Source organism: Raphanus sativus, chromosome 8, assembly GCF_000801105.2.
Source record: "Raphanus sativus cultivar WK10039 chromosome 8, ASM80110v3, whole genome shotgun sequence".
Taxonomy (NCBI): Eukaryota; Viridiplantae; Streptophyta; class Magnoliopsida; order Brassicales; family Brassicaceae; genus Raphanus; species Raphanus sativus.
The window spans coordinates 10007309-10027224 of NC_079518.1; the positions used below are offsets into that span (position 1 = coordinate 10007309).

At 32.8% G+C, this 19916-nt stretch overlaps 3 protein-coding genes, 2 long non-coding RNA genes and 2 other non-coding genes across 9 annotated transcripts; 4 read left to right on the forward strand and 3 right to left on the reverse strand.

The window, feature by feature from the left end:
- The first annotated feature begins 581 nt into the window (after positions 1-581).
- On the forward strand, positions 582-1619 carry LOC130498391 (uncharacterized). The gene is made up of 2 exons (XR_008937291.1): positions 582-1152; positions 1244-1619. It is a non-coding gene; the product is annotated as an uncharacterized LOC130498391 (long non-coding RNA).
- Positions 1620-2370: 751 nt separating this feature from the next.
- On the reverse strand, positions 2371-3536 carry LOC108821158 (uncharacterized). Of its 2 annotated transcripts, XR_008938100.1 has the most exons (3): positions 3269-3536; positions 2928-3180; positions 2371-2830 (listed from the first exon to the last, which is right to left on the reverse strand). It is a non-coding gene; the product is annotated as an uncharacterized LOC108821158 (long non-coding RNA). The 2 variants fall into 2 exon arrangements; XR_001944491.2 differs by having other exon boundaries at positions 2371-3180.
- Positions 3537-9285: 5749 nt separating this feature from the next.
- LOC108821793 (xanthotoxin 5-hydroxylase CYP82C4) lies at positions 9286-13873 on the forward strand. 2 transcript variants are annotated; one of them, XM_018594787.2, is made up of 5 exons: positions 9286-9963; positions 11183-11226; positions 11309-11912; positions 12231-12703; positions 13090-13873. In XM_018594787.2, exons 3-5 carry the CDS (start codon positions 11441-11443, stop codon positions 13714-13716), a joined length of 1572 nt encoding a protein of 523 aa, XP_018450289.1. In that variant the 5' UTR covers positions 9286-9963; positions 11183-11226; positions 11309-11440; the 3' UTR covers positions 13717-13873. The 2 variants fall into 2 exon arrangements, with proteins under 2 accessions (XP_018450289.1, XP_056847957.1); XM_056991977.1 differs by lacking the exon at positions 9286-9963 and having other exon boundaries at positions 10815-11226.
- A 748-nt stretch (positions 13874-14621) lies between these two features.
- LOC130499289 (small nucleolar RNA R21) lies at positions 14622-14702 on the forward strand. Its single transcript, XR_008938168.1, has one exon. It is a non-coding gene; the product is annotated as a small nucleolar RNA R21 (small nucleolar RNA).
- A 123-nt stretch (positions 14703-14825) lies between these two features.
- LOC130499288 (small nucleolar RNA R21) lies at positions 14826-14907 on the forward strand. Its single transcript, XR_008938167.1, has one exon. It is a non-coding gene; the product is annotated as a small nucleolar RNA R21 (small nucleolar RNA).
- Positions 14908-15651: 744 nt separating this feature from the next.
- On the reverse strand, positions 15652-16728 carry LOC108819928 (MATH domain and coiled-coil domain-containing protein At3g27040-like). The gene is made up of 4 exons (XM_018592936.1): positions 16619-16728; positions 16368-16531; positions 16063-16280; positions 15652-15981 (listed from the first exon to the last, which is right to left on the reverse strand). Exons 1-4 carry the CDS (start codon positions 16723-16725, stop codon positions 15652-15654), a joined length of 819 nt encoding a protein of 272 aa, XP_018448438.1. The 5' UTR covers positions 16726-16728.
- Positions 16729-18548: 1820 nt separating this feature from the next.
- Positions 18549-19652, reverse strand: LOC108821661 (MATH domain and coiled-coil domain-containing protein At3g27040-like). The gene is made up of 4 exons (XM_018594656.2): positions 19528-19652; positions 19271-19437; positions 18965-19164; positions 18549-18878 (listed from the first exon to the last, which is right to left on the reverse strand). Exons 1-4 carry the CDS (start codon positions 19641-19643, stop codon positions 18549-18551), a joined length of 813 nt encoding a protein of 270 aa, XP_018450158.2. The 5' UTR covers positions 19644-19652.
- Positions 19653-19916: the final 264 nt, after the last annotated feature.

Genomic DNA, 19916 nt, shown 5'->3' on the forward strand with positions numbered 1-19916 from the left:
AATTTGTGTGCTGGCATCTGACGTGTCAAGAGGAGAAAAACAACTTTTTTATAGTAATAGATTTCCAATAAATATATCTTTGATATAAATCAGTTACATCTTTGAAAACTGGTTTAGACTAACCATATAAAATGGTATAGTGATAACCCGGGTTAGAAAGGTGCTAAGCCCCTCTAATTCAAAACCTATTGTTTCAAATATATGTGATTAAATGATAAAGATATCTAATTTCGTTACAAATAACCAAATTTGTTTGACTCAGTAATATATATTTTTAAAATTATTTGGTTGGTTTTATATTCATCGAATATATCAGATTATTAAAAGAAAAGATTATCAAGTATGACTGTATATATTGTTTCCAACATGATTTCGAATTGTGACGAATCGCACCGTCTGACCGTTTATAAATTTCTATAGCTCTGAATGATTGTACAAAATAACTACGGTAAAGTTCAAATAATAACAAAAACATATATATATATGAGAGATTTACGGAATAAGTCACATTCTGAGTTTCTCTGTCACAAAAAGTCACATTATTATACACACACACTTTTTGGGTGGTTGTATATCTTTTTGCCCTTATAGAAGACAAATGAATAATTTCATTAGGATTGGGATTTTTTCTGGATTGAGTTTTGAATTTCAAAATAGATCACGTGAGTTTAGGTGACGAAACCGAGGTGAAAAATAAATTTAGTTATTTATTTCCTGCAACAAAAAATTTTCTGCAGCACAAAAGGAAAGTGAAAGGTTAATTTTTTTATTTACGAGGTTCACTTTTCATAGCGATGACGGCCACCGGTTGAGAGATCCGTAATCAGAGCCGAGGAAAGTCCGTTGAAGACGAGAGACGACGGTGAAATGACAACGAGACAGAGACGGCCGTGATTTGTGTTGTTCTTAACGAAGGTGGATACACTCCCTAAGCAAACGAGGACGCGGCGGTTGCGACGCAGCTGAAGAATGATCTGAAAAGTGGAGGAAAAAGCATAAACAGTGGAGAGAGATTATGGAGCAATCAGAGCTTGGGAGCAGCAGAATCCAGCCTATTTCATATGCTTCTTCCAGATGTAGCAGATCGAATCTGATGCCGGGAGTGAGAAGCTCTGGGGAGCAGTCTCAAAGAACCGCCGCGAAGCACATCATGTGAGCGTCTTGTTTCTTCATGTCCCAATCACCAACCAAAAAGTTATCATGGCCCATTTGAGGGTTATACAAATCCATTGTTTGTTTTTAGTTTCAACAGGTGACCTCGTCTCTGCATCACCATCTTTGTGCTATAACTTTGGACAATGAGAGACCATTGTTTCCTAGTCTCAGCCCACTAGCTTTGGTGAACAAACATAGAAACTACTCATTAAAAACAAAGCTATTAAAGGAGCTTCATTATCAATGAACATCTCATAGTCGTATGGAATCTGGTGTAGATGTAATTTTGATCTCGAGGAATCACGAATTGGCCGGAGCTTACTATGCATTTTGTTGGATTTAGAATGAAAAAGTTAACAAACAAAATATGCTCTACACATGTACGATGGAATTTGATGTACACATGTACGATGTATTTTTGATATACAGAAACCAGGTGTAGATCTTTTGAATCTCTTATCAAATGATGTAGATCTTTTGTTGGACATTTTGGTTTGTCTAGAAACTAAGGTTTTCACTAGAGCACCCTAGCACATAATTATTGATATCCACATGTATGTTGTTTTACCATTGTCAATATGTACATCTTTTAACATTATCTATGTGTAGCTCATAAAATATCCATGTGTACACCATACCATAAAGCACCCTAATTTATTGTATCATTCTCCTTCTACCCGTCAAAAAGACGAGTACACATAATTGTCCATTAAAGCTTTTTGATTTGTGATTTAGAGAAACAATTATGACATGGACTAAGAAGAAGATAGGCTTTTGTGCTTTGCAATGAAATGTTTATCAGACTGCTATATAAAAATAGAAAACCACAATTTGTAAGTTTCTGTGAAAACATGTCCACTCGATGGAATGTACATGTGTACATGAAGGTCATATTGTACTTGTGTACACCTCGAAGAAACATTTTCATGTTGATATCGGTTATGTGGCATGTGTACGTACATCTAAACACGACCATGTGAATAGCATTACATGGCTGTACATGTGGATAATATGGTATAAGTGCACACGTGGATAGTTCTTGTTAATTTATATGTTCTAAATTTATATAGTTCTTGTTAATTTATGTGGATAAGTAAGACATGCCCAAAGAGGTCACACGTACAACACTTCAGACAATAACACTGAACTTACTAACATGCAAAAAAGTAAGCTAGCCATGTGGATACAAAGAATGCGTAAATTGAAAACTGAAAATGGGAAAAAGTCATGTAATACAGAAATATAAAACTGTTGATACACAATATTCTTAACCAAAGTTAATCTGAATGATAACCTGGAAAAGTTAAAAATTATAATACATAAATAATTTAAGAGAAATCCAAAACAAGTTGAATTTGACCTTTTCTTTGCTGTAACTGTATTTTCTCTGTTGTAAGTGTGAAAAAAGCATAAGAAAAAGTACAAGGTGAGTCAAACAAAGAAAAAAAAATCACACCTTTAAATCCTCGATGAAACCTGTCAAAATGCAGGCTCACACCATAAAAGAAGCTCAATTACTAACTCATTGCTCCTGGTAGGGATTTTAGTGTCTTCCAATATGTGGGAACCGAGTTTAGGATAAGCCGTTCCTAAGCTGAACTTAGATTTCTTGCCTTCTTCTTTGACTTTAGGAAGATTCCAATTCCATGAAACTTCTAAGCTACTCTCATAACACCTGCCACAAAACAAGCAATCTCATGATATAATCGAGATAGACAAGCACAAGACCAATCAACCATTAAATTGAATTGTTTCCTGTGTAGAATCTTAACCGATAGAAGAGATGTGCTTGCACCACCGGAGTGTTGTGTTAAATATCAGTCAATGAAACTGAACCGGAGCCGTGCACCACCACCAACGACACCATCCACACTGAAGCCGTTAGCCGCAAACACCAGAAGTGAAGCATCTGTTCTTGAGATCGAGAATTACTAGCGTTAGCCAAACCAATTTTTTGTTTAATGCAACAGCCAAACCAGTTATTATCTCTTCTACTTATCATAGATTCTTCATCGGCATATCTACCTGTTTGTACACACAATAGAAATAAATTAAGAATTGAAAGGTAGATAGAAAAAGTCAGAAAAAATTGACAGATATCTTGGTACTGTACTTGCAGCCGAGTTCATGTCCGCAGAGTATTATTATTTCAAAAGGAAATCAGCTTCAAGTTCTGAAGCTTTGAATCTTCTCCGGACAGCTTGAAGTTCTTGCCACCGGCTTCTCAGAAAAAAAACTGTCTTTTCAATTTTTTTTGCTTAAACAAAGATCAATTACAAGTTTTCTTCAATTATACGGTGAAGATCCAAACCAAAGAAAAAAATAAATCTGGAAATCGAATGATGAAGACGAAGCTTAAGTCAAATTATATTTTCTAGGTATATGATAGAAAGAAGAAGGGTAATAAGGAGATTTTATATGTGAACAGCTGTGTAAAGAACAAGAAAAAGTGTGAGAAAGTGTCTAAGTAGCGTAATGTGACTTACAATGTTATTTATTTTGAGAAAGTGACCTTGAATGTAATATTTTCTTTTATTCACAATTTTGAACACATATATATCTATGTATCTATTTGTTTTTGTTATTATTTGGACCACTTCTAATTGTACCGCTGTTATTCCACGGGTTATCACTCGGACCCTTTAACTATCAAGGGGAAAACATATCGAAAGAAACAGGTGAAAGGTTAAAAACTGCAAAAGGGTAAGAAATTTGTGTCCGACCAAAGGTCAAATATTGCCTACTTCCCCATAGCAGAGAACATAGCTCCAAGCCTCCAACTCTTTTCTTGAGTAATAAAATATATGATAAGATACTATTGTCTGAATAATCCTGACTTTTTCTTCACATACAGTTTTTTCTTTTCAATGAAGCTAATACATATATAATATTTGGGTTTGCCAAAACATCCGAACATGTATGTATATGAAAATTTCTTTCGGAATATATATTTTTGTTTTTATTTTTGATATCATTTGATGTATTTATTGAAGAGTTTTTTATATAAAGGTAGATACAAAGTAAATAAACAAATTATATTTATTGGATCTAAATTGTTATATTTGACTCTATAAAAATATTTAAAATTAATTAAGATACAATAATTTAATTTTAAACAAATAAAACTATGAAATTAAAATAAAGTTTTAAAAACCAAACTGATTTTTAGAAATCTTTTATAACATAATTACTATGGATATGGAAAAATATTCAAATATTCATAAGAACTTTTAACTCTCTTTTTGGCATCAAGCAAATTTTCAATTTAATAATATATTTCTAAGATATTTGTATATATTTTTTTGATAATATATACTAAAGTGGTTTATATCAAATTAAAATCATGATTTTATCAAATATAATTTAGATCCAAAATTTAAAATTCTTTATTTTCGAATAACTTATGTCCAGTAATTTTAAATCTGTATTTGTTTGAATAATTTATATAAATTTTTGCATTCTGAAACTTTAAACAATCTTGATGATACATAACTAAACCGTTTATAAATTCAAAATATAATTTTAACATTATATACATGTTTTTGTATATACATTTTTCTTTGAAAATAACAGAATAGTTTATTCTCACATGTCCATATCATTATAATAATTCTACGTGATCAAATATTTAATATTCCATTCAAAATAGTTAAAACCCTCATGTCCATACTGAGCATTAACATATGCTCTGTAAATGCAAACATAATTGACTCTCAATACCTAAGTTGTTACCAAAAAAAGAACAATACAGTAGGATGAAAAGAAAACGAAAGATACGTTTTGCAAACTAAATAACACTTTGAATTGGTTTGTGTATGTTAGATACTTAGATGACAAACGATCTACGTACTGAATGAAGTATTTACCACGTATATATTTGTTAGATGCGTCTAATAGTGGTCGAACTGTTATCTTTAATCAAGGATTAATTGCGAGTCTTGCGTGCTCATTTTTCCTAGTGCAGGCTTAAACCTTGTGGTCGTCTTTTTGCAGGCTTCCTCATGCTCGTAATCAATGTGCAATTGTGCTCGGCCTATTTGTTAGTTAGATTTTTGGTCCTATCGTGCGACGTGCTAAATTGAGATTCGTTTATACAGGTTATGAATATGAATACCTAATTAATAACGAGAAGTAACGTGAACTCATTCACCAAAAATTCATCTATTTAAAAAAATCCATCCATTTTATACGCATCATAATCTGTTGTTTTGTTTGTTGATGTATAAATCTTGTTCTATCTGTTAAAACTAGTTTGTTTCTTTTGTCTTTTTTTTTTAATGAAAAAAGTATTTGACTTGCGTTATCAGTGCAAAACCCACCTCATAGTATTATCCTTGTTGTAAGGCTGTTGATAGTTGTAGGTCGTAAACCCTTCATCGTTGTCTGACTATATAATAAGAAAAATACGTGAAGGGAATATCCCCTAAATATGGGAAGCAAGCATTGGGTTTAGAAATCTCCAAGCATCTCGTAAACCATTAATATGCGTGATATACTTTTCTAGTCTTTCATCAACTTAGAAACAAAATCCTTTTAATATTGAACAAAATGTATTCGGGTAAATTGTTTTTAAGGCCTCTACAACTCCCCAAAGCCACTGAGACTTGTTATTTGAGAGACTAATAAAAATGGTAGATCACATTTTTTAAAAAGACTCAAGGAACACAAACATTTCATTTTTGGTAACTACTGATCAGCATTGTGGACATCTTGTTTTATGTGAGAAAGTTTATTCTTAAAATCAATTCTGGTTGTTTACCAAATTTTGGTTGGTAGAGAAGATTTATTCTAAAATTCAATTCTATCCGATAATGTCTACTTTACATATTATATCTCTGATTATATCCATCTTTGATAGTGAATCTACACTGATTTTTTTGTGTATATGTATTAAGTTCACACTCTCAAAATCTCTAATATATTAAAGGACAAACATTGGCAATAAATGTGTTCACATACACATTGACACATTTCACCTTCACAATTATTTCAACTTTAGAATGTTTACGGATCAGCATTACAGTCATTTAACAATTAATATGTTCACACTCTACTTAAATCTATCTATTTAAATCTATCGCACACTATTTCATGCGTTCCCACACAAAAAAAATTAATGAGATCATTTTTAGTTTTCTTATTTTTAACCTTTGTATTAGTGAAATAAAGTTCTCTTCGGGCAAGAACTAAATAATATCATTGTTAAAAAAAATTACAAAATCATTAAGATTCACATCATGAGAATGCCTTTAGAAATTAAAAATTTTATATTTTTCCAAACTTGACCATGGTTGAGATTTATGCATACAAAAGCAACAAATAATTGTGATTGGCAATGAATTAAGAAACCAATGTGAAAAATGCCACATATAAAATTGGATCTTTAGTTTAACCAAGTATTGTTTTTATTTATAGAGTTTTCATATCAAACCAAGCATTATAAGCATAATCAGACAGTTAGAAAATTTCAGATATCAGAAAATCTTTAAAAGAAAAAAAAATTCATGAAAATCGATTGAAAAACATAATTCATGTACCGAGTGAAGAGCACATTATTTTGACGAAACTGTAACACATTTCACTCGATTGTATCATGTTTTTGTTATATTTATCAATAATTTTCTATAATAAATTACATGTTATTGATTAGATTACGTCAATTTTGTAACAATGCCCAAAAATATTGAGAAGACACCCCAACCATTTTATTGATATTCTTAACGTATAGTCCAATAATTATATATGTAAAATAATCCCAACATACATTAGTTTTACTTTATTTATTCTTCTTTATATTAGTAAAATAAAGTAATTCAGGGTAAAATATTTGGATTCGAAGAACCAAATCAAACTTGATTTGAATGTAATACTAAACACAACTAAAACTAATTAAGTACTCAAATGGATCTAAAAATTTAGTCTCGATAACCAGACCCGAATCCGATCCAAACTGAAATATTTTGGATACCGAAAATATTTAAAATACAATTATATACTTAAATATATTGGTTGTTTTAAATTTTATTAGATATTCATTAATATGAAAATATCTAAAATAACAAAATATGTTTAAAATAATAAAAATATTATTTTCTCCATCAAAATATTTAAATTAAAATATTTTATGTAAATTTAAGTATTTATTCTTACATTATTCATTTTTTATCTTTTATATTATTTTTATTTTTGTATTTGATGATTAAGTATATTTAAATTTTTGTTAAAATATTACATAATTAAAATAGGTACCCGAACTCGAAACCGAATCGAACATGCAATGATTCGAATAAAATCCAAACCAAATTCATACCGAAATTTGTAAATATTCAAATCATATTTAAATTTCTAACTCTAAAAATTTGAAATCCGAATAAATCATCTGAATCCGAGCGGATATCTAAATGCTCATCCCTTAAAAAATATATTAGATAAATCTTTTATTACAATGTAAAATAAATAATCTAATTAACGCACCCAACACGGATTACTACCTAGTTATTCTTAAAATGCAAAAGCATCTATCTCATAAGTGAAGTCAGTCAACTAACTGGAATTTTAGTCATATCCACTAATCGTGAATTGTTATATACAATCAAATTGTGAATTATTACATACCAATATTTAAAAACCAGATTGATCTGATAGTTAGACCGCTTCAAAGAGGAAATGTAATCAAGTTGAATTTTAGAGTTATAAAATCGGATAACAACCACTAAAACTATAAAAATTCATGAACTAGATGAACAAAAAGGGCGGTATATTTTTTGATTCATGAACTATTGTTTTATATATAATACTAGATTATGATCCGTCCTTTTAAAGGGCTATTAGGCAGTCAAAATTGTAACAGGTGTACCTGACGTGGCGGATATATTTTTTATTTAATTTTTAAAAAAATTTATAATTGAGTTTTTTTTTGTAGTAATTTTGTATTTAATATTAATGTAATTTGATAAAATATTTTCTTAAATAACTGAAATACATGGTTGGAGATAACCTTTATCAATATGGTATCTTCATGTTTTAATAGAATAAACTAGTCGTATATTTTTATTTTATTGACTTTAGCTTTAAATACTACTTAAAGCACGATTGGTAACTTAAGTGGTTGTAAATAGAAATTAAAGCTAAAATAACTAGCTACAACCCAACCAATCACCCTCTATTATTTGATAAACATTAAAATTTATGAGCCATGCAATATAATAACTCTTAGAATCCTTAGAGAAATTAGTGTGTCCATTTTAACTTACTATATAACCAAAAAAAATAATTAGTAATTTACAAAAAACAAATCATTTTTAAAAATACAATTTAAGAAATTATATAATATAATTAAAATATATATGACAATTAATGATTTTGCATTCTTTAACAAATTAATTTTTTAGATCAAACTTTAATTACATAAAAGCTAATACTAAAATACTAATATATAAAGATATTCTTAATGAGAAAATATTAGTTAATCATACTCTAATCTCTCTCTATTTTATTAATACGTTCAGGCCTGGTTTAGTTATGGGATAAGCGGTGCGACCGCCAGATCCAATCCCTTGTTCTCTATTTTTAATAGGTAAAGATTCAATTTAAAAAAATACATGTATTTTTATAATAAAAATGAGAAAAAGGGTCTGATAATTTTTATATGAAAGTATTTTATTTAATAATTATTTTATTTTTTTTTAAAATGTTTCTATTATTTTTAAACATATATTTATCATAAATATTTTGGAAATTTAAAACTTTCTTTTCCCGAAGACCCATGAGATTATTGAGCCGGCCCTGAATATGTTTTGAGAAATTTAAGATCGAGGTTTAAGAAATATTTTTTTTACATTCTATTTTATTGAATCTGATTTAACATATTACATCATAGAAAATGACTAAATGATAAAGAGAAACTAATGATATTTCCACACCAAAAACCGGCGAGCACAAACATCACAGCCACATTAGCCATCACAAACTGGTCTTGTTTCAAGTTACGGTAAATTAGGTGTTCCCGATCCCACAATAGCAGACATGCTTCTAATACCTTTAGTAAAAACATGATAATAATTCTCATCGTCTAAATAAGTCTTCTTCTTCGTTGTCTTTATCAAATTTGTCAAGATTAGCTTCAGCTAAAATACTGTACAAGTTTGAAATGAAAAATAAAAATCAGATGAATAATATGGATTGATCGTTCAGCTCCACTCTCACTGCTGCCAAAGTACAGACCCGAAAAAAATAAATGGAGACCAAAACAATCCCAAATTGAAACTAGATCCAATTTCTCACAATAGAAAAAAGACGAAAGCACTAGAATACTAATACATAACTTATCATAAGGACAAAATCCAATACGTAACCTAAAGCCGGTGCACATGAGCTAGTCATAAGCGAACCCGTTGCTAAAAGACAAAAGTTTCAACATCACTGCTATAAGGAGACCAACACCTCAAATTAGGCCATAAGAATCAAACCAACCCCTTAGATCCGCCTTGAATCCTTGTACGAAGGCCACATGAGCACGCCTCACTGAAGAAAGTGAGCCACCCACACCATCGGACGAAAATAGAAGCAAGATGGCAAAGATGATAACAATGGCAAAAACCAGAGATGATAGAGACAAACAAAAGTTCCACGACTAATCAAGGGCTATCATGAAACCACACTACAAAACACTGAGATCCGAGAAAGAAAAGCAATTGAACAAGCTAGAGAGAAAGAAGAGCCTCTCCAGTGTTAGTAAGGACCGCCAGTCACCGGAAAAACTGCAAGAAAAAGTTGGAAGGCGGCTGGAAAAGTTTACAGAGAATTAAGGTAACTCTGAGTTTTTACTTTGTATTCTAATGTTTATTATAATGTTCGAGTCTTCTAATGTTTATTATAATGGTTTCTCCTTTATATGAAAGATATATTTCAAGTAAGAGATGGAATTAGTTTATAAACATTGGCTATATAAATTATATAATAAGGCTGCCACTACCAGGGACGGATCTACATAGACATGGAGGGGTCAGCTTACCCCAGTAAAATACTACAAACTTAGTTTGTAAGCTTAACAACGTAAAGAATAAGTGCTCGGTTGGTGTAAACTCTCTTGCATTGACCCCCCTTTAACAAGTTCAGTTCTCCTTTTTTGCACCCAAGTTTGATTTTTTCTCACTTTTCTGTTTAATTATCTGGGCCTAAAAGCATGAATTCAAAGTGAAAAATGGGTAAAACCAGTTTTTTTATTTGCTTTCGAACTTCAGACATTTTAATATTTTCTTTCTTTTGTTTATTAAAAACATTTCATTTCGTAGCAATCTACCAGATTTGTGTTTTGATCAAGAATCCCTTAAAATTAAAAGAGCTTTCAAACTTTTAATAGTTTATGATAATAAATATTATTAATATATTATTATTTTAATTAAATAATTTTAATTAATCAATTATGACTCTAGTCAAATTATTTTCTGGCTCCACCACTGGCCACCACTCACAAAGTAAGCCAAAAGCACTGATTGTTCGGTGGATCACAATGGTCACGAGAACGGAGCTAGTTTATAATATTGGATATGTATAAGGCCACCACCATACACAAAGTAAGCTAAAAGCACTGATTGTTCGGTGGATCACAATGGTTTTGACACCCCCCCCCAATTTGTGTCTGTGTTTATGTACTTACAAGTTTTTTAAGAACTTTTTAAGAACATAAAGTAAATGTAGATGTGTAAGACCATAAATGTTGTCGGCTAATCTAAAGAAACTACATTTTAAGTAAGAACTAAAACTAAAACATTCCACTACTTGGATATAATACAATTAATGTTCTCTGAATTTTTTAGTCCTGCGTATATTCTCTTATTCAAGCACGCATGGCATCGAATCCGACCTGTCTTAGTTATGTATTAATCGTTACAAAGTATCCTGCAATTTTTTTTTGTATTTTTTCCTATAACTATACTTTGCAAGTTGAAAATCATCACCAACCCATTGATCTCACTGACTTTTTTTTCTTTTGATCTCACTGACTTCTAATATTGTGCAAACACAGATGTTGACTTCACTAGTGAAACAACAAATAATGCATTAAATAAGGTAATCACTCGAAATTCCTTGCGTGTAACCAATAGATATATGATATGATAGAACAAAATAAATCCATGCATGGATCTTGCAGGATTCAAATCAACACATCATTCGGTGCCTCATACTTGCATGTCAATGTACCGTTCCTATATATATGGAGACGATCTTCGACATTTGAAACATAGAACCTACCAAACATATCTCTTTTCACCATCAAAACGCTATGGATGCTTTCTTATTTTCCTTATTATCTCCACTACTGGTTTTCGTTTTGATTGCTCTTTTCAAGAAAACAAAGAGGCCAAAACATGTAAAAGCTCCTGAACCGAGCGGTTCATGGCCCATCATCGGCCATCTTCATCTTCTTGGTGGCAAGGAACAACTTCTCTACCGAACTTTAGGAGAAATGGCTAACCGTTACGGTCCTGCTATGTCGTTACGACTCGGGAGCAGTGAAGCATTCGTTGTGAGCAGTTTTGAGGTGGCTAAAGAGTGTTTCACTGTGAACGACAAAGCCTTGGCTTCACGACCTATGACTGCCGCCGCAAAGCATATGGGTTACAATTATGCTGTCTTCGGGTTTGCACCTTACAGCTCTTTCTGGCGCGAGATGCGTAAGATAGCAACTGTCGAGCTACTTTCTAACCGGCGGCTACAGCTGCTCAAGCACGTCCGTGTTTCAGAGATCTCAATGGGTAATCAAAAAAAATATGTCCGAATTTTTTATTTGGTTGGATCTCAGATTTAGGGTCATATAAAGTTTTAAATTTAATTTTAATTAAGATCAATAATTTATAAATCATGCAACATATGCATAATTCTTTTTAAATAAATTAGGGTAGGGGGGAAGACGAATGTCTAATCTGGATGTGCCTGAACTGCCCATATTACAATCTAGGCGTCTAGTTATACAAATTTTATTAATTTTGTCCTCTTAAAGGATATTACAATAGTTGTTGGTTACTGTCACGTTATTGTAATACTATTATGTGTTGGGTCACATGCGCATACAGGTGTGCAAGATTTGTATTCTTTGTGGGTTAAGAAAGGTGGTTCCGAACCAGTAATGGTTGATCTAAAGAGGTGGTTAGAGGACATGACACTGAACATGATCGTAAGAATGGTGGCCGGAAAACGATACTTTGGCGGTGGCTCAACAACCCCTGAAGAGACAGAAGAGGCGAGGCAATGCCAAAAGGCCATCACAAAGTTCTTTCACCTCATCGGTATATTCACAATGTCCGATGCTTTTCCGACACTAGGGTGGTTTGATCCGCAAGGACATGAGAAGGAGATGAAGAAAACGGGTAGCGAACTAGATGTGATTCTTGAAAGATGGATCGAGAACCATCGGCAACAACGAAAAGCTTCAGGAAATAAAGAAAATGATTCAGACTTCATTGATGTTATGTTGTCACTTGCGGAACAAGACAAACTCTCCCATCTTCAATATGATGCAAATACTAGCATCAAATCTACCTGCCTGGTATACCCATTAACTACCCAAATTTTGATTTATTTTTTATTTTTTAAAAATGGATACTAAGCTTGAATATTAGATGATAATCCCTCCATTTCACAAATATAGACTTCTTTTTTGGGTTTCATACACTTTAAAAATAATTTTACAATGCCAAAAAGAATCCTCTTCTAATACCATAATTTCAACATGTGCAATTTATTTCAATAATAATTGATTTAGTTGATAAAAAAGGGTAAACAATGTAAAAAGTAAAAATAAAACATATATTTTTGAAACGAATAGAATATCAAAACTTTATTTTCGTGAACTGAGAGAATGAATATATATTTATTATTATTATTTTGTCTCTTTTAATATGTACATATAATGATATAAATTTTAATGAATAGGCACTGATTCTTGGAGGAAGTGACACTACAGCTTCAACCCTCACATGGGCCATTGCTCTTCTTCTAAACAAGAGAGAAATGTTAAAGAAAGCGCAAGATGAGATAGACGTCCAAGTTGGCAAAGACAGGAATGTCGAGGATTCAGACATAGAAAATCTGGTGTATCTTCAAGCGATCATCAAAGAAACATTGAGACTGTATCCAGCTGGTCCTCTTTTAGGCCCTCGAGAGGCGATGCAAGATTGCACAGTCGCCGGTTACCACGTTTCTTGCGGTACAAGACTGATAGTGAACGTATGGAAAATCCAAAGAGATCCAAAAGTTTGGGTAGAACCAAACGAGTTCAGACCAGAGAGGTTTCTTACAGGAGAAGCAAAAGAGTTTGATGTCAGAGGACAGAACTTTGAGCTGATGCCGTTTGGTTCGGGAAGAAGATCATGTCCAGGATCTTCCTTGGCTATGCAAGTGCTTCATCTAGGTCTTGCACGTTTTCTTCATTCGTTTGAAGTAAACACTGTTTCTGATGTGGCTGTTGATATGAGTGAGAGCCCTGGCTTAACCATTCCTAAAGCAACGCCTCTTGATGTTCTGATCAGTCCACGTCTCGAGAAACATCTTTTCGTGTGATATATCATATATATATATATATATATATATATATATATATGTGTGTGTGTGTATGTGTTTCCGTTTGCTAAACATAGGGCTACAATGCTATTATTGAAGGTGTTTTAATGTTTTCGTTCAAATAAAAGCCTACGTGTACGTTACTCTTTGTTCGTTTCATTTCAAAATAAATGTATTTCTTTTTGAATGGACATGCGTCACAATCCTTTTTGTTTAATTCCCCCGTCACGGTACCGTAGTTTGGTAGGAATGATTGTATACTAGAATATTTTAATGCCTAATTCATAAACAAATAATCAGTAAACAACGACGCGTTTGTAGTCGGGGCACATGACGTTCCGTGGATTTTTAAAAGATCTGAATTCAAATCCGTTACTTAACTTAGATAAATACGGCGCGTGACCACCGAAACATTCACATTCTCTCTTCGGAAAAAGGTCAACCCCAAATAATCAGTAAACAGTAAAACACTTTAAACCACGAGATGGGGGATTGAACTCATATCTCAATGTGTTTAATGGGCCTTGACCTAGGCTTCAATGTTTCAAAATCAATGACCCCTATAAATACATCACAAAGTACACTTCTAGCGCAGCTACGACAGAATCCTTTAAACCCTAGTTCCTAGTTTCTTATCTTAACCGCAGCACATCACTTTGTTTGTAGATGTCTTTCTCTTTTAAATCAAAGAAGCTGAAATTATTCATTTTTTAATTCTTATTCTGCTATTCTATTTGATGGTATCAAATCAATATCAAAACCATTGTTCTCCAAGTCATCTCATAAATCGGATTTGTGCTATCATCAAACGAAACCAAAGTCTTTCAGATGCTTATTATTTCTTAGGTTTCTGCTATTGTCTCAGGATTGAGCTAATATGTTTTTTCGATTTAAAGCATTAATGAAACCCCTATGATAACTGATTACGATTAAAATGTTAAAAGTAGTGACTGATATCTTTTTGATGACTTCAGCTCGGAGGGGCTTTTGACTGCTTCTCTGTTTTGTTCATGTATTAATTGTCAATCTGTTCTAATTCATACTAATTCAGTGAGTTTTTGTTTGTTTGATCTAAAGTATAGAATTTTTATTTGTGTGGCTTTTGGTTGAATCCCAATGATGATGAAGAATTAAAAAATGTTAAAAGTAGTGACCGATTATATATTGACGATAATCAAATTTTGAGGGATTCATTAATTATTTTATCGGTTTTTATATGCAATCCTCTGTGATCTGGTTGACTGGTTGCCCCGTTTGGTTTCTTAAAAGTTATGACTGATTTCTTGATGAAATCTTCAGAGTATGAGGGGTTTGTAGTTGAAATGAGTCCACGTTCTTAGTTTTTCTAATTTGGTTTAACATCAGTGAAATGTTCAAATGTTTATTGGATTTCATTCATTGTATTATCTGGGTCTTTCCCAGTATGGTTTAACAAAAACAAATAATCTCCACTATTTTTCGTAGTTATTAAGTTGGAACTTGAAAGTAGAAAAGTCTTATACGTAGTAGAAGGTTTGTTGTCATATGTTCACTTGCCTCGTTAAAGAAAGTCACCTCACTCGTAAAACACAAATCAAACATATTAGGCTACAGATCTCCTGCATGTAGTCATTAACCTTAAACTTTTTCACTTTCTAGAGCAAATTGCTAAAGTTAATAGTATTAACTTAATACCATCATTAACATAGCAAAAAAACATAATCTAACAAATATTAAACCACAATTTAGGCCTTTAGCATGTTCAGACTAAACATATTGGCATTCCTGATACCGTTTCCGTCAAGAAAAAGAAGTATAACAAGAAAACATTTAAGACGTTGATAACAAAAACAAGTCTCTTCACCTTCCCCTAGTTCAAGAACAGTGAACATTACAAAACCAAAACAGAAAACAAACAGACCACACGACACAAAATAGATTTAGAACTCTAAAACATCATTCTAGGGTCTTCAGCAGCGTATTCATGTGTGCACGCTTTTCAGTCAACTCATTCAACTTTTCCTCAATTTCTTGAATCTGAATCTGAAAAGCCTCTTTCAATGCCTCCTCTAACCAGTCCAAGTTAAACCCCGCTTTTGTCACAAATCTCACTGCAGAATATGCTTCCTCAAGATCACTGTTGGAGAGTTCGCCAGAGGACTTGCATAGAATCGTAGTCAGGCCTAGTAGGACATTCAAGTATGTTGTTCTCAGATGTGGATTCTTTGCACGGACATTTGATGCAATGTTTGGATGATCTTTAAATAAACTGTTCACAGATTCTATCTGCAAAAAAAAAACCGTTATATGAGTAAAACTCAAGTGAGAGACACTAATGCCTTGTTTTATTCTTGTGTTTTTCTTTACTTGTGAAGCAAGGACTTGAAACCCATTGATATCCACGAAGTCTGTAGTTACCACTGGTACATCTAGTTCACCGACAACTTCAAGAACATCAACCTTTGCAACAATCTTTAGTTCATCGTTTACAAGAAACCCGCTATCTCTAGCATAAAGGTCTGAAAGAAGAATCATCGATGGAAAAACCCAGTCGATGTTCCTTTGATCAAACCAGTATTGAGCTTCTGAAAATTCACAAAACAGATTAGATCTCATCATCATTTAGTACATTTACAGTTAAGGCATAGATAGATAAAACACACATATATCACCTCTCAGTTGAGAGACTCCTCCAGGAATTTGATTTACAATAGTAACGGAGATTTTAGCGTGTGGTCTCCATCCAGATGGTAAAGATTCATGATTAGGAACAGCCAAATACAGATATAAAGAAGAACTGCAGTTGTCAACTTCCCATTGAAAGGCGCAAAGACGCCTGTGGGCAAGTACAATCCAAAAGTTGTCATTTACAGCTACTAAAAACGAATGTATATATCACATGCATACAAGTTCTTATTCTTACCATTTGCAGCGACCAGCCACGAATACATCAGAGCTAACAGACTTGAATCCCAAAGAGGAGAAATTCTTAATAACCCAAGTGAACTTCTTATCAGCTTCATTCCCCATTGTTCTTGATAATGACTCCTAAACACTCGAATATGTTACTAGAAGGAGAATCAAACAAAACAAAAATAAACACTACGATTACGCATGACAACAGTTCTCTTTCCCTACAAGGCTACAAGTAACCACGTTGCACCAAATTTTATCAAAAAAAAAAGAAAAGGTAACCATGTTTGACAAATCATACAGAGTCAAGGAAATAAGAAGAGTAGAACGGTCAAAACGGCGAAGTATTTACTCTAAGAGACGCAGAAGATGAACATATCAAAGACTCCACCCACGGCTTTTAAAGGCGTCCAATGCTGAAGACGAGAGAAGAATATGAATCGCTTCCTCTCCTCATAGTTTGATAGATACAGCACATACAGAAAGAGAAATTTATCTTCCCAAAACAGTTTTTGAAATTAGGAAGTCTAATTAAATTTCACTAATGGTTTACAGCTGAATATTTTGAATTCCAACACATGTGATTCATTATTAGTTATACACATTAAAGAAAAAATTAAAAATATTTTTTTTTAATATCAGTCATATAGGATTATCAGACTAGGATTTTATAAAATGTTTTAGTATGGTGTAAGTTGAACGTAAAATCCTCTCCGCTCTTGGTTGCAGAGAAGAGAACCACACTGTAATGCCAACACCAATGGCAATGGCCACACCTTCAAGGCTACAAGCTTTAAAAAAAAATACTTTTATAGTAAACTGTTAAAATCAAAGGCAAAATAATGAAAGCGAAAGTAGAAAAGGAGGCAAGAGATGAGAGTATTATCTTTGTTAAGAGACTTTAGAGCATCGTTACGGATAGATACCTTTTAAATTCTCATACGTGAACGTGATACGTATATGCAAATATATTCTTGCACGTTCGTTTCTCTGCTTTCTTCTTGTATTACTCTGTTTTGTTCTTGTATTAATTGTTAATCCATTATTTTACATAATTACATGGAGTATTAATTTAATTTGGGGGAGTTTTTGGTTTAATAAAGTATAGATTTGCATTTGTTTGACCTTTAGTTGAATTCCAGTGATGAATAATAATAAAAATGTTAAAAGTAGTGATTGATTATATCTTTGATGCTGACAAAAAAAGAAGATTAATCTTTGATGAATAATCAATTTTCTGACTGGTTTCTTCTTGATAAAATCTTCAGAATCTGAGTTTTTTAAAAGTTGAATGTTATTAGTTTTTCTAGTTTGGTTTGACATCAGTTGAAATCTTGATAATAATAGTTTTGAGTCCCGTCTTCGCCATCATGTTAATCTTTACTTAGTATACTAGTAGTACTCTTCATTGTATTCTCTAGGTTCTTCTCCGGTGTGCATAAACAAGATAACAATTACGTTAGACTGTTAATAGTTTAGATTATGTTGGAACGCGTAATTAAGAAGAAAGGCAAGACAAAGATCTTGAAAGGAAGAGGATTTGGTGTCATATTCTTCCTCATCAAAGAAAGTAACTTACTTGCAAACTTGCAAACATCAAACAAACACATGAAGTACATATTTGTTAAGTCATTAGCCTTTATCTTTTACTAACGTGAGAGAACTGGTAATTTAATTTGATCACCAACATAGCAATGACCAGTTATCAAACAAACCAAAATAATGATAAAAGACTTTCGACATTTTTTGGTAACGCTACTTGACGTAATTTTTAAAAAGTTTGGACACAATTCAGTGACTTAGATAGAACTAAACCATTCCAAGACTTTGATAACAAAACAAGTCTCATATTCTTCCGAAGCTCAAGAGCATTACTGTGTAGAAAACTAAGACAGAAGAAACAAACAGACAAGAAAGACATAGATCCAAAACTCTAGACATCATTTCAAGAACTTCAGCAGAGCATCCATGTCCGCGCGCTTTTGAGTCAAGTTAGCCAACTCTTCCTCAATGTCTTGAATCCGCGTCTCACCAGCTTCTTTCAGAGCCTTTTCCAACAAGTCCAACTTAAACCCTGCCTTTGTCAGATATGTCAGTGAAGAATATGCGTCAGCCAGATCACTGTTGGAGAGTTCCTCATGAGACTCGCATAGAATCTCGGTCAGGCTTAGCAGGAAATTCAAGTATGTTGTTCTCAGTCGTGGATTCTTTGCACGGACATTTGATGCAATGTTTGGATGCTTTTTAAACAAGCTGTTCACAGATTCCACCTGCAAAGAAAAAAAAAAGACGTTATGAAAGTAAAACTCAAGTGAGAGACATTAAAGATTTGTTCTATTCCTGTGTTTTGCTTTACTTGTGAAGCAAGGACTTGAAACCCATTGACATCAACGAACTTCGTAGTTTCCACTGGTATATCTAAATTACCGACAACTTCAAGAACATCAACATCCGCGACAATCTTGAGTTCATTGTTCAACAGAAAATCTTTATTTGGGCGAATCATGGTGTGAGATCCCGCTCTGTGGTTCTTTTGACCAAACACGTATTGAGATTCTGAAAAATCACGAAATATATTTTATCTCATCATCAATTAATTTATCAGATAAAACATAACACTCAGAACTTGACAACGATCTATTGATAGATAGATATATATCACCTCGCAGATGGGAGACTTCTCCAGGGTTTTGATTAACAATAGCAAATGAGAATTTAGCGTGTCGTCTCCATCCAGAAGGCAAAGATTCATGATTAGGAACCACCAAGTACAGAGACAAATAATCAACATAACTTGAGCTGTATCCTTTGGGATATGCGAGAAGACGCCTGCAAGCACAAAACCATGCAAAAGATGTGTCATTTGCTAGCAGCTACTAAACACGAATAGATACACTTCAGACGAGTTGTCGTTCTTACCATTTGCAGCGACCAGCCACGAATATATCAGAATAAACGCGTTCATATCCGTAAGAGGTGAAAGAAGAGAAGTTCTTAATCACCCAAGTGAACTTCTTATCAGCTCCGTTCCCCATTGTTCTTGAAGTTGACTCCTAAACAATCGAATCTGTTACTAGGACAAACAAACAAAACCAAATATACACACTAAGATTAGACATGCATAATCAATTTGGGGCAGATGGTCAACTTCTATTGAATAGCTCAATAATCATCTCCCCCACATTTTGTTTTCTTTGTACAAATTAATATTTTCAAAAAAAAAGAAGAAGATTAGGCATGCATGCTAACAGTTATGTTTCCTTACTAAGCGTATACTTGACAAATCGAACATAGTCAAGGAAATGAAA

Coding starts and splice junctions, on each gene's coding strand:
- LOC108821793 (XM_018594787.2), top strand. CDS start 11,441: ATGGATGCTTTCTTATTTTCCTTATTATCTCCACTACTGGTTTTCGTT. Junction 11,913..12,230: donor TGTTTCAGAGATCTCAATGG/GTAATCAAAAAA, acceptor ATGCGCATACAG/GTGTGCAAGATTTGTATTCT. Junction 12,704..13,089: donor GCATCAAATCTACCTGCCTG/GTATACCCATTA, acceptor TTTAATGAATAG/GCACTGATTCTTGGAGGAAG.
- LOC108819928 (XM_018592936.1), bottom strand. CDS start 16,725: ATGGGGAATGAAGCTGATAAGAAGTTCACTTGGGTTATTAAGAATTTC. Junction 16,532..16,618: donor GTGGCTGGTCGCTGCAAATG/GTAAGAATAAGA, acceptor ACTTGCCCACAG/GCGTCTTTGCGCCTTTCAAT. Junction 16,281..16,367: donor AGGAGTCTCTCAACTGAGAG/GTGATATATGTG, acceptor GTGAATTTTCAG/AAGCTCAATACTGGTTTGAT.
- LOC108821661 (XM_018594656.2), bottom strand. CDS start 19,643: ATGGGGAACGGAGCTGATAAGAAGTTCACTTGGGTGATTAAGAACTTC. Junction 19,165..19,270: donor AGAAGTCTCCCATCTGCGAG/GTGATATATATC, acceptor GTGATTTTTCAG/AATCTCAATACGTGTTTGGT. Junction 18,879..18,964: donor TTCAAGTCCTTGCTTCACAA/GTAAAGCAAAAC, acceptor TTTTCTTTGCAG/GTGGAATCTGTGAACAGCTT.